This window comes from Carassius auratus, chromosome 28, assembly GCF_003368295.1.
Source record: "Carassius auratus strain Wakin chromosome 28, ASM336829v1, whole genome shotgun sequence".
NCBI classification, from domain to species: Eukaryota; Metazoa; Chordata; class Actinopteri; order Cypriniformes; family Cyprinidae; genus Carassius; species Carassius auratus.
Window position 1 is genome coordinate 18,098,826 of NC_039270.1, and position 16,258 is coordinate 18,115,083.

Below are 16,258 nucleotides of genomic sequence, written 5' to 3' on the forward strand. Positions count from 1 at the left end.
CCAGGGTAAGACACACACAATTTAAACCAAAAACTTTTCTAGCAATGATGATCACACACTAGTCTGATGAGAAAACAAGACAAAACACTCACAAGCTGCTGTCCTTCTATGTTGCTCGACTGTTTCAAGCTAAATGAGTCCAGGTGTGTGACAGTACTCCCCCCTCCCGGTAGGTGCGTCCTCGCACCGTAGAAACAACAGAGGGAGGCATGGGTGGGAACCTGGGAGGAGGTTCCGGTGGAGGACGGACTCCCAGGAGGGGGCCAGCAGACAGGGACCACAGAAGGAGGAGCCAAGGAGGAGACGACGGAGGAAGGAGCCAGGGAGGAGACAGGAGCAGGAGGAGCCAGATGGTCCACCAGAGACCAGCCAGGACGGAGATCCAAGGTGGGGTCGACGGCGGGAGGAGCCATGGTGAAGGAAGGGTCGACGACACCAGGGGGCCGACAGGCGGAGACTGCACCGGTGGGTGAGGAGCCCAAGATGGAGCAGCACAGCCGCAGAGCCAGGGTGACGTCGAGGATCCGGAGGGCCTAGGTGGAGCTGAAGGCTCAGGCGACCAAGGTGGAGGCGGGGTCCTGGCAGACCGCTGTGGAGCCGGAGTGACCGAGGATGGAGGTGGAACCGGAGGGAAGGAGGAGCCTGACAGAGCCGGAGGGATGGAGTGACGAGGTGGAACCAGAGGAGTGGAGTCCCGAGGCGGCGGATGGTCGACGACTGACCAAGGTGGAGCCGGAGGGACGAGGGAGCCCGGTGGAGCAGGTGGGATGACAGGCCACGGTGGAGACGAGGGAGCTAAGAGCCAAGGCGGAGCCGCTGGGTCGAAGGACCGAGGAGGAGTCCAGGGCTCGGAGGCTGGAGGCGGAGACAGGGCCTTAACGCGCCAAGGCGGAGCTGGAGACTGGCAGTCCAGCGGCGAACCATCGCGCCCCGATGGCGCGGACTGAGGGTGAGCTGCGGGACTGACTGGCACCAGCAGGGATGACAAGGAACTGGCTGGTCTAGGAGGAGGAGAGAGGAGAAGGATGGGAGGAAGGACAGGAGGATCAGGACTGGACGGAACCAGCGAAAGAGTAGAGGGACCAGCAGGTTTGGGAGGAGGCGGGAGAGGGAGGCTGGGAGGGAATACAGGAGACACAGAAGATTCAGGGCTGGGCGGAACCAGCGGAGACACAGAAGATTCAGAGCTGGGCGGAACCAGCGGAGACACAGAAGATTCAGAGCTGGGCGGAACCAGCAGAGAAACAGAAGATTCAGAGCTGGGCGGAACCAGCGGAGAAACAGAAAATTCAGGGCTGGGCGGAACCAGCGGAGAAACAGAAGATTCAGAGCTGGGCGGAACCAGCGGAGAAACAGAAAATTCAGGGCTGGGCGGAACCAGCGGAGAAACAAAAAATTCAGGGCTGGGCGGAACCAGCGGAGAAACAGAAGATTCAGAGCTGGGCGGAACCAGCGGAGAAACAGAAAACTCAGGGCTGGGCGGAACCAGCGGAGAAACAGAAAACTCAGGGCTGGGCGGAACCAGCGGAGAAACAGAAAACTCAGGGCTGGGCGGATCCAGCGGAAATGGAGCAGAGGAAATGACTGGAGGAGGTAGGAGTGGGAGACTGAGAGGGTATACAGGGGAATCAGGGCTGGACGGAACCAGCGGGGAAACAGGAAAATTAGGGATTACCTCCATAGACCAGTCCATCAGATCCAGAACTTGCTCCATATGATCTTCAGAGACTGCATATAGCTCACCCTCAGTCGCAGGAGTGTGGGCAGGGCTTTCCTCCACGCCCTCGATCTCCACGAGGACTCCCACGATGCACGGTGTTGCCGGCTCACACACCTGGTCAGTCGCGCTCTCGAGATCCTGTTCCCTGTCAGTGGATGGCTCGGGCTCTGCGGCTGCGGTGGGCTCTGGCTCCGTGCGGCGTGATGGTGGCTGGCTGGTCTCTGGGTAGGGAGTGGGACTGGCGAGATCCTCTATGGGGCTGAAGGTGAAAGATGAGCCATTTCTCGCCAGAGTCCACTCCACGTATGCGGCGAAATCCTCCCGAGGACCATCTTCGGACGACAACGCTCTGCATTTGGAGTTCAGGCTGGTGTTGTAGAAGGTGCAGAGCGCGCCGTCCGGGTAGCTGGTGGCATTAGCTAATAGGAGAAACTGTCTGGTATGGTCCTCGAGAGAACGTCCTTCCTGCTTCAGCAGGAGGATGAGGAATTCGGGACGATAGAGGGGATCCATAGAACACTACGAAACAAAAAGACTTTGAAAACACAAAAACAAAACGGAGGGAAAAAACACGCAGTTTTCTATCTTCTTCTTTAGGTCGGGTCTTCTGTCACGGTTTTACGCTGCCTGAAGGAATACGGAGTCGAGGATAAACGGAATAAGGCTTTTAATATATCCAACACAGGGGATATCCAACATGGAGCACAGAGGTAGACACACGTAAGTAGCAAATGTCACAAGTGAGAAGACCCGACAAAACAGAACTGAAGGACAAGGCTTATGTACAACAGATAATTGGGGAAACACAGGTGGATGGAATCATTAAATTAACAGGGACATGGAACACATGAGGAAGATAATAGACACCTGAGAACTAATCAAACTAAACACGGAAGACAGAAACTGGGTCACGGGCAAAAACAAGCTAAATGAGTCCAGGTGTGTGACACATATGCTGTTTTTAAACTCCACTGACAACTTTAATTACTTGCAGGGAGTAGTTATTTTACTGCATATTTGTCAGCTACCCAAACATATTTTCCTATCTATAGCTTGAAGTATAAATATATTGAGTAAAACAAAATGTTAAAACTTTTCAGTTAGGTGTCAGTGTAGGATATGTACATTGAGATGGGAAGCGAGTTATTAGGTGAAACTGTAGGTATGGGGGCCCCTTTTAAAAAAAAACTGCTTAGGGCCCCCGAAACGTGTGAGACATATTCTCCATATGTCACATATGCCAAAAAACAACAACAACAACACAGAGACTGAAGAGACATGGAGACAGGCTGATGAGACACAGGGCAACAATGTTGCTTGGGCACTTTTCAATTGAGAATGAGTGACAAATATCTTTCTGGATATTTTAGATCAGTCGAAAGCCCTGTGTCTGGTTCCAAGTTGATTGCAAAATTTCCCAAAGTTGCCTTGGAACCATTGCTCATTTTACAGTGATTTAAGATTCTTCTGAAATAGACATATTGAGAAGAAATTAATAAAAAGGTACTGATAAAGAAACATGATGGCCATCAAAATTGAGAGAAACTAAGAGCTTATAAATAGTGTGAGGTAAATAACTGGAACAGAAACTGGGATGTGATAAATCAGAAACTATCGAAACTAACGCCCTGGAGCGTAGGAAAAAGGGGAACAGGGGAAACAAAACCAAGACAATGAAACCACACAGAGTCAACATCAGTTCCAGTTCTGTTCCCATCAAACGAAAAATGGGACTAACTTCATTTTCACTGACAACATTTACAGAATGCTCACTGAAACCATCAGAATACTTAAAAATAACCATATAGCTATTTACCATACAGTTTTCTTAGTGTTTATATAAAACACTTGTTATTGATGTAAATATAAAATAAAGCCAAATAAATCCTGGTACATTTGTCAGTTATTTTGGATGAATAATCAGGATGAATACAACACCGTTGGTTTTGGGTCTTGTTTGTACTATCTTGTCTTTTATTTTATTTGTTTCCGTATGGACACTTATTAACTTATTAGTCTTGTGTTAAAATTGCCCTCATGTTTCCACTGTCTCTCATCTAGTGTTGATGTCTGGTGAGTCCATGTTCGTGTTCAGGTCTAGTCTTTGTTATGGTTTTGTTTAATTAAGCTGCACATGGGTTCTTCAAGCTCGTTTATTACATTGACTGAACAGTAAGGGAAAGGGTTAACTGTAGGTATGTTACATTACTGGATGTTCAATAAATAATTGAGAAAGCTGGTAATATTTTTTTTTTCAGGAATGAAGGGTCATTGTGTTTAATGTGCTACTGCAATCTAACCTTTATTTGAGCCGTGGTTTTAAAAGCAAGCAGGATATTGTGTAGCAACAGTTGACAGATGTGGAAGGAGCGTCTGATTGGACAGCTGTTTTAGACTCTGACCTCACAAGCATCAACAGTGTATTTGCTGCTCTCAGTTGTGAAAGAGAGAGAGGGAAAATGACATTGAATTTGCAACACATTCTAATGCTGTCTGTATTCACAGGAACAGGTGAGAGAAAAAGCCTTTACTAAGAGATGCTCAAGAAAAAGCTCATTTGAGTAGTAATAGCAGTAGTAGACGTGTGTGTGCTGTGTTTTTTAAGAGCAACATTTTCTTAAACGCTGTTAGTTGTGATGGTTTTCTGGTAGTGGACCATCTAGCATAATAAAGTTGGTACTGGATAGATACTTTAGATAACAAAAATAAAACGTGACCCTGGACCACAAAACCAGTCATAAGGGTCAATTTTTGAAATTGACATTTATACATCATGTGAAAGCTGAATAAATAAGCTTTCCATTGATGAATGGTTTGTTATGATAGGACATATTTGGCTGAGATACAACTATTTGAAAATCTGGAATCTGAGGGTGCAAAAAAAAAAAAAATCTAAATATTGAGAAAATCGCCTTTAAAGTTTCCAAATGAAGCTCTTATCAATGCATTGTTCTAATCAAAATTGAAGTTTTATATATTACAGTAGGAAATTTCCAAAATATCTTCATGGAACATGATCTTTACTTAATATCCTAATGATTATGATGTTGTGTTTCAGCTAATGGATATTATTTCCACACATGGAAACAGTGCATCTACAGCTCTCCTGATCTCAGTGACATGGAGTTCATTGAAGGCTTGTACTTCAATAAATATCCAGTCATTAAGTTCAACAGCACTGTGGGGATGTTCGAGGGGTTTTCAGATCTTGGAGTACAAACTGCAGAACTGTGGAACAATGATACAGCAGTCTTACAGCAATTCAAGGCTGCAGTTGATACATACTGTAAGCCTAATGCTAAACCTTATGAAGCAGCAATCTATAACAAAAAAGGTATGTGACGAGACTCATAACTCTTCTTTGGTAAAGCAGATTTAGAAAGTCTGTCATGGGACGACAGTACATACAGTAGGAAGTGATTTGGGATGTGACTGTTGTTGTTTCAGAGCGTCCGACGGTGAAGCTCAGTTCAGTGATGCCAGGTGACAGCACACATCCAGCTCTGGTGAAGTGCAGCGCGTATGACTTCTACCCTCAACCAATCAAAGTCTACTGGCTGAAGGACGGTGTGCAGGTGACCTCTGACGTGACCTCCACTGAGGAGCTCCCCAACGGAGACTGGTACTACCAGATTCACACCATGCTGGAATACACTCCCAAATCAGCTGAGAAGATCTCCTGCGTGGTGGAGCACGCCAGCTTCACCAGACCCATGATCTACGACTGGAGTAAGAGACAACACGTGTCATGTTTACACTAATACAGCATCAGTTACACCTCAAGATGAGATATGTGACCTGTCCAGTTGTCACACTTCAACCCTCTATATTTTACAGTTACACTATGGTCTGAATACTCCATGCTGATTGGCTGGAAGTAAGGTCCCGTTTTGCGTTGTTCCGCACATCATTTTCACCCATGTCCCTGACCTCGTGTATTGAGAAAATGTTCCACATTTTCATCAGTCTGTTGGTTTTTTATTTTCATATAAAAAAAATGTGTGCATGCATTCTTTTGTCTTTTAATGCACAGGTAGTTCTAAGTCTGTTAAACCACCGTTTTATATCAATGTGCCGTTTATCGAAGCACGTACACACACATCACTCACACAAAGAGATCAGAGATCACGACGCACACAGAAACATTAAGGAGCACTGAAATGCTGCTCTGACTTGAATTCATTTGTTTAAATTATATAATTTTATACACTATCTCAAATTCTGATTCAAAGCAGGTAGAAAGCTACATCTAACAAGCTGAAACCACTGTTGTCCTTCCAGTCAAATATGTCACTGTAAACATCAGTAACAGCTTTAAGCTGTCAGTGCTGGTAAATGCCCATGGTATAAGCAGGATAATCCACGGCTAGTGGTGCATTGAATTAACAGAGTGATGTCTGTCCCTCACAGCCCCACCGGCCCCTGAGTTTGAGTGGGATATTCAACTATTATTCATTATTGAATCTGCTGCACTACTGCTGGGAATCATCATAGCTGCTGCTGGATACATTTACTTCAAGATAAAAACATCAGAACTGTAGAGGTGAGAGCAAGCCACTGATATAAATCTAGTCCAGTCATAGAAATTTAAACTTTATGTTTCTTATTATAACTAAATTATAAATATCATAACAGTTTTTAATTAATCACTCTTTTTATTTTGATAGACAAGTTCCTAGTACTACGACAGTGATGGTAAGTTTTAAATTTTACTCATATATTTGGATACCTTAGCATTTCTGTGCAATCAAACATTACCTCTACTGATCTCATTACCTCTACTTCATCTCTGCTGAACCATCAGCCTCAGTAACATGAATATAAATCATTTAAATGGCAGGTCCTCATACTGACTGAAAGGAGCATCATCATGGAGAAGCACAAACACGAATATTACACATCGTCCAACTCTTCAACTGAAGCTTCAGAATAAAAAAGAGGAATATAGCATTGTATCTGGCCATTTCTCTGGCTAATATTTCAGCATCTTCAGGCAATATTGGCAGTAAATAATGTGAATGATTGAGGGACTCACTCTTGAGTCTCGGATCATGTTGTCTTAACAGTTTCTGCTCTTGCTCTTTCGACTATCTCAGTTCCCTCCATCGACCCTCTCTTCTCACTCTCCTTCTACATCTTACACTCTTTCTGTTCTCAATCTCTTCTTCTCTGTGTAAGATAAATAAATGTATAAGTTTATAAATAGTGTTGTGTGTTTTACAATTATTGTTGTGTGTTCCACAATTATTGTCAAGTGTTCAGACTGTAACAGTTTAAAGAGAGAGTGGGCTGGGTGTAAGTAGAGCCCGAGCAATATGGGTTTTTGGGGGGACGATACCGATATTAGGGAGTAAAAAATGCTGATATTGCTATAATGGGCGATATGCTTTGGGCCCTATTTTAACAATCGAAATGCAAAGTGTAAAAAGTGTAAATGTATTTAATTAGCCTACAAAAAATCCTTAAATTTTTTATATTTGGCATGTTTGTGTGCTGCTGTGTGTCCCTGTGTTTAATAAGCAGCGTGTACTCGCGTTGTGGACCCGTCTATGCTAACACGCTCTTTAAACACCAAGTAAAGTAAAAACATTGTGCCAGACTTTAAACCAGGTTTGAGTTGGTCTATGGTGTAGTCTATTTTCAGCTCCTTAAAATAGCAATGCACCAGCAATGCGCCTGAACACACCTCTTTTTTAGACCAGCATGTCCATGGGTGTAAAAATGAGCGCAAATGCATTTGCTAATTAAATGACGTGGCGCTGGATATTAAAATGCGAATGGCACCGGACTGAAACTAGCAAACACACTTGCGCTGTGCCTTGCATCGCATTGTGCCGGGTGTAGTAAAGGGCCCTAAGTGTATATTATAGTACGGTACCCATCAAAAGTTTGGACACTTTCTTTTGACTGGTATTATATATAGAATAAAGTATATACATAAAAAGAATATATATATATATATATATATATATATATATATATTCTTTTTTAATCGACTAGTAAAAATCAATCTTGGAACCCATATACTGTACAACATTAATTTGTATTTCATTATTGTAAGTGGTAAGTTTAAGGCTATCTAGGTGTATATGTAAATAAAACACAATCTAACCGGTAGAAAATTAAATGATTACAGAACGCAGCATTGCATCGCTGGTCATGCACATCCTTTGCCAGAATTAAATTGAAAGCTAAGCCAAGATGGAGAAACAGCTGATCATGGCTGTACAAGGATAGACATTTTTAAAATGAATTTATTAGCAGAGCTACTGCAAAGGATTTTTAGTGCTGGAAATCCATTTATTCTTTGCTAAAACATATGCGTCTTCATGGAGAGCAGGCCATGGTTGCCTAGCAACAGCAGACGCCACTGGAGCACGAGCATATAGCACAGGCTACAGAGGGCTTTGGATAAAAGGAGAAAGTGGCGCGCCTAGCGTTTTCCACGTTTTCAGTTGCGACATCATGCAAATGTGACCGGTGTAATCTGCGTTGTGTTTTTTTCTCAGTAACCAGTCGGACATCAGTTGACGGTTCTTCATTTACTGTTAAACATAACATAAGTCTATTACAGTGTGTTTTCGCCCTTGTCTTTTCTCTCCCATGCACAGACAGCGCAGAAAGGGGAAGAGGAAATGGTATACAATTTTCATACAAAATGAAACAAGTGACAAAACAACATACCTGTTAAACATAACACAAGTCTATTACAGTGTGTTTTCGCCCTTGTCTTTTCTGTTAAATGGAGGTCAAGTGCAACACAATTAGCACATGCTTCAAGTTCATCGATTCACAGAAAACGGATTAAATTAAGTGAAAATGCAGACATAATCAAATATACATGTAAAATAATATTATATATGATTTAAATAGAGTTTTAAAGTATAAAAGTGATTTTTAAAGCAAAGATGAAATTAGATTGATCAGAGCCAATTAGAAACCCACCTCTCCCATGCACAGACAGCGCAGAAAGGGAAGAGGAGGCGCAAAGACAGGAAATTAAAATCAATTCTTCCGTCAGAAATTTAAAGGGGAAAGTGCACACACAGACATACATATTCAGGTATAAATTTTGCACAGTTTTTGTGTAATTCTATAAATGAAATTAACATTAATTTCCATACCCGTTACACAAACGTGGTCGAGACCAACGAGAACATTTGGTGAGTCCAAAGACAAAGTCCAAGACAAGTCCGAGTGCCAATGCAATGAGTCTGAGACAAGTCCGAGATGATAGAAAAATGTCTTGAGTCCGTACAATGTCTTGAGAAGTACTACAATCCTACATCTCGCATAAGTCTCCTATGCTGGACCTATAATATTTTTGGCTGGTTCTATGTTCAGTGGGCATACTGTTCCCCATAGTGCCCCCTAGAGGACGCAGTTCGAAGTTCCCTTGAAAGGGAACCTCTCAGGTTGTGAATGTTACCATGGTACCATGGACACTGCGTCCTCTAGCTCCCTGACATGCTTTGGACGCAAGCTTCAGACGAAGAAGTGAATGACGTTCTCTCCCGGTGCTTGTTTATAGTTGCGCCGGTAGTGACGTCAGAGGCTGTTGTCGGCCAACTCGTTGGTGTTTTTTCAATGTATGCTTCAGACACGGGTCACGACGAGGTGTTCCCCCATATCGCCTCCTAGAGGACGCAGTGTCTCGTTCCCTACTCAGGGAACCATGGTTACATTTGTAACCTGAGATGTTTTTTTTTTCAATGTTGTCTAGTTGAATCCCATATAACTTAAAATTTAGTGAAACTGGTAAATTATGAGTTAAAGTGATGGATAAAACATGTTGGCTGATCATATATTTTACAGTGTACCATGTGATATTTTATCATCAATATTAAAACTTATTAAACTTGCTTGTTTGTCATAGCATCAGTAAACATGCTGCTGCTGACATCGAGTGTTTAGAAATTTTATCATTACATGTGAATGATAGCTAAAAATGTCAGCACTTATAAGTCCTCTTACTCTTCATAAGGATACATGAGGCTGCACCTTTTAATATTGCAATTTTCGTTGATTTTTTTAATTTTTTTCTTAATACTAATAACTTCACAATATCTGAAAAAGAAGAACATTTTACAAAATAAATGAAAATAGCAAACTGCAGTAAAAAAATGCTTGAAATAAAAGAATGTTACATTAAAATATAAACCATCTAGAAATAAAATTAATAAGTATTGCATACAAAATATTTATATAAAAATAAATTTCACATATAACATTGCCCCCACATTTCCAAGTACTTGCACTTTATATAATACAAATGGCTTGAAAGCAGCAATCAGGAATCAGTAGTTTCACATACAACTTTATTGTGATCAGTATTGAGGAATGGAGAAAATTACAGCATGTAAATAAAGAACATCAAAGCTGAGCAGAAGAGAGTTTCGCTTCCACCATCATCATCATCATCATCATCATCATCTCTCTTCACGTCAGAAATCCCTCGTTCTGCCAGAGCACAGTGAAGCTGAAATGAACAGATATCTAAAAACTTGATTCAGATTTATGTATGTTTCCTGTGACAGGAGCTGGATGTTCAGACAGACTCAAAATTAAGATTCATCTTCACAGGAGTCTTCTTGGGAAACAGGATCTAAAAGGGAACATGAGTGTGAACATAGAGAATAGAAAAGCAAATGCCAAATGCAAATAATAAAAACAAAATGAATCAAGTTTGTTGCAAATTCATGTCACTTGAGGTTAAACAGAAGTAGTGAGAGTTTGTGTAGAGATCCTCAAAAATCATGAATGAAACTACACAAAATAAAACCATCAAAAATACTTAGATGACATTAAATACAGGTTCACCTGCAATAGTCAAACACAAATGTGTTTTATGCAGTAAATTAATAAAAGATGAGTGCATGCAACTGTTGAAGTTTCACATGTTCAAAAACTGTCTGAGATTACGAATGTAACCATAGTTCCCTGAGTAGGGAACGAGACACTGCGTCTTCTAGGGGTCGCTTTGGGCAACACCTCGTCGTGACCCGTGTCTGAAGCATACATTGAAAAAAACACCAACTTGTTGGCCGGCGACAGCCTCCGACGTCATTACCGGCGTGACTATAAATAAGCACCGGGAGAGCACGTTAATTCAATTCTTCGTCTGAAGCTTTCCTCCGAAGCATGGCAGGGAGCTAGAGGATGCAGTGTCTCGTTCCCTTCTCAGGGAACTATGGTTACATTCGTAACCTGAGACAGTTCCCTTTCGAGGGAACTTCGAACTGCATCCTCTAGGAGTCGCTTTGGAGAACCGTATACCCACGCCGCCATGCTGAGGGGAGTGCAGGCCAAAAACATGGGGAGCACTAAGTACCAACTCTACCATTTCCATGGGAGTTGCCCCTGGGACGTTTAGATGGCTGTCTGTGACAGTACATCTTACAGCCAAAAGGCCTAAGCTACATACCCAACTTAATTGTTAGGGCCTCGGCCCAGGGTAGAGCTGAAGGCTTGGAATCAGGAAAGATTCCTTTAAAGGGATACGGCTAAGAACCTAGGATAAGGATACATAGGTGAAATGCCGCCCAAGATGAACAGGACATTCACTAACGCAAGAAAGGGCACGAAACAACCGCGCGAAGCCCTCACCATATAGGATTATAGAAAGAACGCAGAATACTAGCATGCAAAAACTTATCACAGTGTGGATTTTAGAAAGTGTGCAAAGACTTCACGTGCACACTTACCATAGCATGGATTTCCAATACTGTTTTAAGGAGGGGCTCTCGTGGCATTCCTATAGAGCACCTCATAAATGGAATGTTGCATCTCAAAACAGTATGATTGAGAGTCACCAACTCGATCTGCGGAAACAATACTGGAGCGCTCTGGGGAAAAAACAGAGAACTCAGTCTCATATGAGAGGAGAAATCCGAGCTCAGAGTAGCACGCTCATAGGTGACCCCTTTTTTTGGAAAAAGGGGTGCGCTGCTAAATTACCACGAGAATCACCCAAATAGCCCCTCATATTGAGGGAAGCGATGCTTGAGGTGTATAAACAAATACACACTGGCTGAATGGAGCCCAAGGAATCAAGGTCTAATCATTTCAAGCAAGGGAACGAAGCAGAGCGCGTAACCCTTATCATACAGGATTTCAGAAAGTTTGCAGAGTCTTGTGTGCAAACTTACCACTTAGTGGATTTTAGAAAGTGTGCAAAGTGTTCACGTGCACACTGATCACCATGTGTTTTGAGAAAGTACACAAAGCTTAGCGTGTGTACTTAAAGGTTCCTAAGCATCGCAGAAGCGCTGAATCACACGCGAGAGGCAAGCTCAATTTTACAAACCTCAGACGAGGGGAGCATCACCTGTGGCAGCATATACAAGAATAATTCTATAACTGCCACCTCCATTTCATGTAGATGGGACAGCACCACTAAGTGGCCAGGAGACCACTCAGGGTGACCTGGCCGGACATCCATGAAATTCCCTGAAGTGCTGTGCCAGGCCTGATGATCAAGGAGGCTCCCTCAGAAACCTGCCTTATACCGGAACATGAAGCCAGATAGCTGATGCTGGCGAGTGTTTAGTAAACACTGTAACTGAGCACTGCAAAGGAAACTCACAGAGTTTATTAGTAGACACGTCCTCGATCAGGTGGAGAGCTGGTGGTTACAGGGGAATTAGGAAGTGGAGGATAAAAGCAGAAGTTAACCCTCTGAAGTCGATTAACGTATATAAGCATTATGAGGCTATTTTCTCCTGATAACTTCTTAGACTCTAGAGGGTTAAAAATCCCCAAAGGGAACGAGTAGATACCTCGGTATCACTCCGATTTGGATGTGAACGCTGCCTTGTCTAGATCACACCCCTTAGGTTCTGCTTACCTCCTCATGACCCACGATTCCTCTAACCCCTGCCCGCAGGTGGGGGAGGAGTGTGAGTTGCGACACTAGCCTTCTGTGCCAGTCTTTGATCCTCAGATTGAGACAGGCCAGGACCCCTATGTTGTTCGGGCTCAGACCTGGACCTTTGTGGAACAAAGGATCTGAAAGCAGCAGAGCACGCCTTCATCTCCCTGAACTTCTCAAATTGCCGTCTCAACGGAAATACCGAAAAGTTCAGAAGGCGAAACCTGAGCATCTAGAGGAAAGTATTTTCTTTCCTTCCAAAGTCTGCCAGGTTCATCCACAGATGTCTCTCCACTGCCACCATGGCCGCCATAGTCAGGCCCATGGCGGAGGCGGCCTGCTTGGTAGCATGGAGAGAGATCCATGGTGCGGCACAGCTCAGCTACCTGATCAGAAAAAAGGCCCCTGCCTCTATCCAGGTCTCTTAGCAGATCAGTCTGATATGCTTGAAGCACCAGTATTGTATGCCTTGCCATTTAAGCGAGATAATTTTCTGAAGGGGCTTAGATGGCAAGGAGACAGATTAAAAGAGGATGTTTCCCATGCAGAAAGAAAACATTTCCATAGATAAAAATTATTTATAAATTATTTATCAAAAATTTAGCTCTTTCTATGGGGGCATTCCCTCGTGGCCACTTTCGCGCATCACCTTGATGTCAGAAATGAAAGGCTCACCTGAGCTGGAGGGCTATGGTGAAAACATTATTTTCGCTCAATAACCTCCAACAGCTCTACATACGCAGGGCAGAAGAATTGAGAAGGCTAAGCCTCAGCTTCTTCACCATCCTCACATATCTCCTGCTTTTCCTGGGTAAAAACCCAGCAGAGCACTAACTTCAGTATCAAAAAGTGTTAAAGATATAACATCATCCTCCCGAGGCTCTCTCTCTCGTCCGCCGCCTTTTTTTTTCTTTTTTATTACGAGTGCGAAAGGGACAGTCCCTCTTTAAACCATTCAAACAGATCCACCTGTATTCTCACAAGATCATTATCCTCCGTGCCTCAGCACGGACAGGTCCTGAACCACGGGAAGCAGATGGCTAACTTTTTTTTTCTTTTTCTTTCAGAAAAGAGACGAACGAGAGCGGAGCTTTTTCCATTGAAAAAACTCTCACAATGCACGCATATTGCCTCTTCAAAGACATCGTTTGTGTGCTCTTCACCCAAACAAATGACGCAAAGATTGTGTGTGTCATCGGGTGTCAAATAACACAGACACGGATTCACACATTGTCTAAACGCTTGCTAGTTGTCACCATGATAAACAGAGAAAGATCGCCCTTACTGGTTCTTTCAGATGCACACTTCAAACAAAACGTCAGTGAAGACGAAGCAGATGAATGACGTGTTCTCCCCATGCTTTTTTATAGTCACACCAGTAGTGATGTCGGAGGCTGTTGCCGGCCAACAAGTTGGTGTTTTTTCCAATGTATGCTTCAGACACGGGTCACGACAAGGTGTTCCCCAAAGCGACCCCTAGAGGACGCAGTTCGAAGTTCCCTCGAAAGGGAACCATAAATATCCAAATTTCAACTATTGCAAAGGCGTATATAGCTTCTCAAAATACTAAATCTGCTTGTTTGATCACACCTTCTCCATAGACCTCCACCTCACACAGAGTAAGCATCCTTGAATCTTCAGGAATGAACAGATTCACGTATCGACCCTCCATGTTACATGTGTAAGTGGAGGAAACACCAGCTGGAATGCTAGAAATCACAGCGCATCTAAAGAGAGATGGAGAAAACCTCTTTTAGACTTCTAGTCTTTCTTCATATTTCAGGGTTTATTTATGGATTTAAAGCTACTGAAAGAGCGTCTCACCTGGGATTGTTGTTGCCGTTGTTCTCCAAAGAGTTTCCGATGCGAATCTCCGCTCCGTTTATTCTGTCTGAACAGCAGCCTAGTAGTATGTTTGTGATGACAACTGTACTTACTCTGTAAACATAACCCAGATCCACTCTCCACCATGGCTTGTTCTCAGAAGTGGTTGAAGAACACGCTGACCATGAATTTGTGAAACCAGGATTGAAATCAATGGCACGTTGAGCAGACCAGAGGCCATAGGTTGACGACTGTATGGCAGTTCTTCCTGTTGCCAGATTACCTGTAAGAAATGGTTTGTCAGCTTATTTACTTTGAATATTTTTGAGGAGGTGTTCTTAGGAATGCATTTCTATCAGATCTGTAAGAACGGGTTGAGTCCTGACAAAGTCATTTTCAAGGAATATCTTTTAACTTCGGTGGCTGTATCTGTAGCGCCTTCGAGCAGATAATCCTCACCAGGGGTGTCATGCACTTATTATTTTTGAGGGGGGTCACGAGTGAAGGGGGAGGTCTTGTCATGTGACACTCAAAATCACAGCGTAGCCTCTGTCCTGCACAGTTAAAATCGTGTTACAGGAGGACCGATATTTTGGCTGGGCCTCTGGGCCTCTGGGCAGCTCTGAATTACCTGTAAAATTCACATAGACTCCCACTTTACAGAAAGTAAGAGTCTTTGAAGGTCCAGGAATATTCACAGTCACATAGCGTCCCTTCATCCCAGGACATGGGAAGCTGTTGGTTGCTCCTGCTGGAATAGAAGAAACTGTAGCACATCTGGAGAAAAAAAAAAATTGAGTCCCTGTGATTTTTTTGCTCATTATTAGTATGACTCTTCACTTGTATTTTATTCTCTCATCACTGAATGTATTTAATATGATTAACTCTTTATTTTACAACACAATGCATATTTTATAATTGGATACTTCCTCCAACTTATGTGATGTATGTTTTACACTATTTTTAATGTAGTTATCATTATTATCATTATCATTAAGCAGCTAAGCAAATGTGCAATTATTTGACATGACAGTGAAATGTTAATTTTTAATACTAATATATATAACACATTGTTTTTGTCTGACATCTGGTCATTATCATATTGTATTTTATCACAAAATCATGTTAAATATCTCCTGCAGTGCTGCAAAATTAGTAACTATTACTAGTTATTATATTAGAGTTGGTTCTGCAGTAATGTGATCACTGGAGGTGAACTATTTGTGTGACACAAGCTGCCATTTTATAAAGATACAACATCAACTATCTAATCATTAGGTAGATAAACCAGTGTTTCCTCCACCGATCATTGCCATTTAAAATAAATAAATAAATAAAATTCTAATAATTTACCTGATCTTTGAATGTGAGTTCACAGTCTTTATTGAATGTGATGGGATAAAAAAAAAAGCTGTTTACTGTGATAAAATAGTATGAAAGTCTTTGTTGCAATAAAAAGGCTACAACATGACCAACAAAGAGATTACTCTTCATTTCATTTCATTTATTTATTTATAACGGGACCATGCACAATTTTTTACATAAAATTCACATTTCATGCATTGCACCGGGTTTAGCCAAAGGCTAATTTTCGTCCGTAGTCCCCAGGCAGGTCAACGCTTACAAAACACAAAAAATACCTATATGTTAGAAAACAATAGATACATACACACATACTGTCAAGGCCATAAATGGCTGTAAAACAACTAAATCAGTCAGTCAATTTATCTACAACATTCTTAGTGGTTACATAGTTGATTTGATTTTAAAAAAGATTTTAACTTAAATTTAAAAAGACCATGAGTTTTACACCCTTTTATGTCCTCTGGTAGGGCATTCCACTG

General features: G+C 42.4%; 1 protein-coding gene across 1 annotated transcript; it reads left to right on the forward strand.

Moving 5' to 3' along the window:
- The first annotated feature begins 4,163 nt into the window (after window positions 1–4,163).
- LOC113047081 (H-2 class II histocompatibility antigen, E-S beta chain-like) lies at window positions 4,164–6,896 on the forward strand. Its single transcript, XM_026208346.1, has 6 exons — window positions 4,164–4,231; window positions 4,779–5,054; window positions 5,168–5,449; window positions 6,131–6,263; window positions 6,388–6,415; window positions 6,561–6,896. Exons 1-4 carry the CDS (start codon window positions 4,180–4,182, stop codon window positions 6,259–6,261), a joined length of 741 nt encoding a protein of 246 aa, XP_026064131.1. The 5' UTR covers window positions 4,164–4,179; the 3' UTR covers window positions 6,262–6,263; window positions 6,388–6,415; window positions 6,561–6,896.
- The last annotated feature ends 9,362 nt before the right edge of the window (window positions 6,897–16,258 follow it).

Excerpts from the sequence above, each read along its gene's own strand:
- LOC113047081 (XM_026208346.1), top strand. The coding sequence starts at position 4,180 with ATGACATTGAATTTGCAACACATTCTAATGCTGTCTGTATTCACAGGA. Across the intron at positions 5,055-5,167 it reads AGCAATCTATAACAAAAAAG|AGCGTCCGACGGTGAAGCTC; the intron begins GTATGTGACGAG and ends TTGTTGTTTCAG. Across the intron at positions 5,450-6,130 it reads ACCCATGATCTACGACTGGA|CCCCACCGGCCCCTGAGTTT; the intron begins GTAAGAGACAAC and ends TGTCCCTCACAG.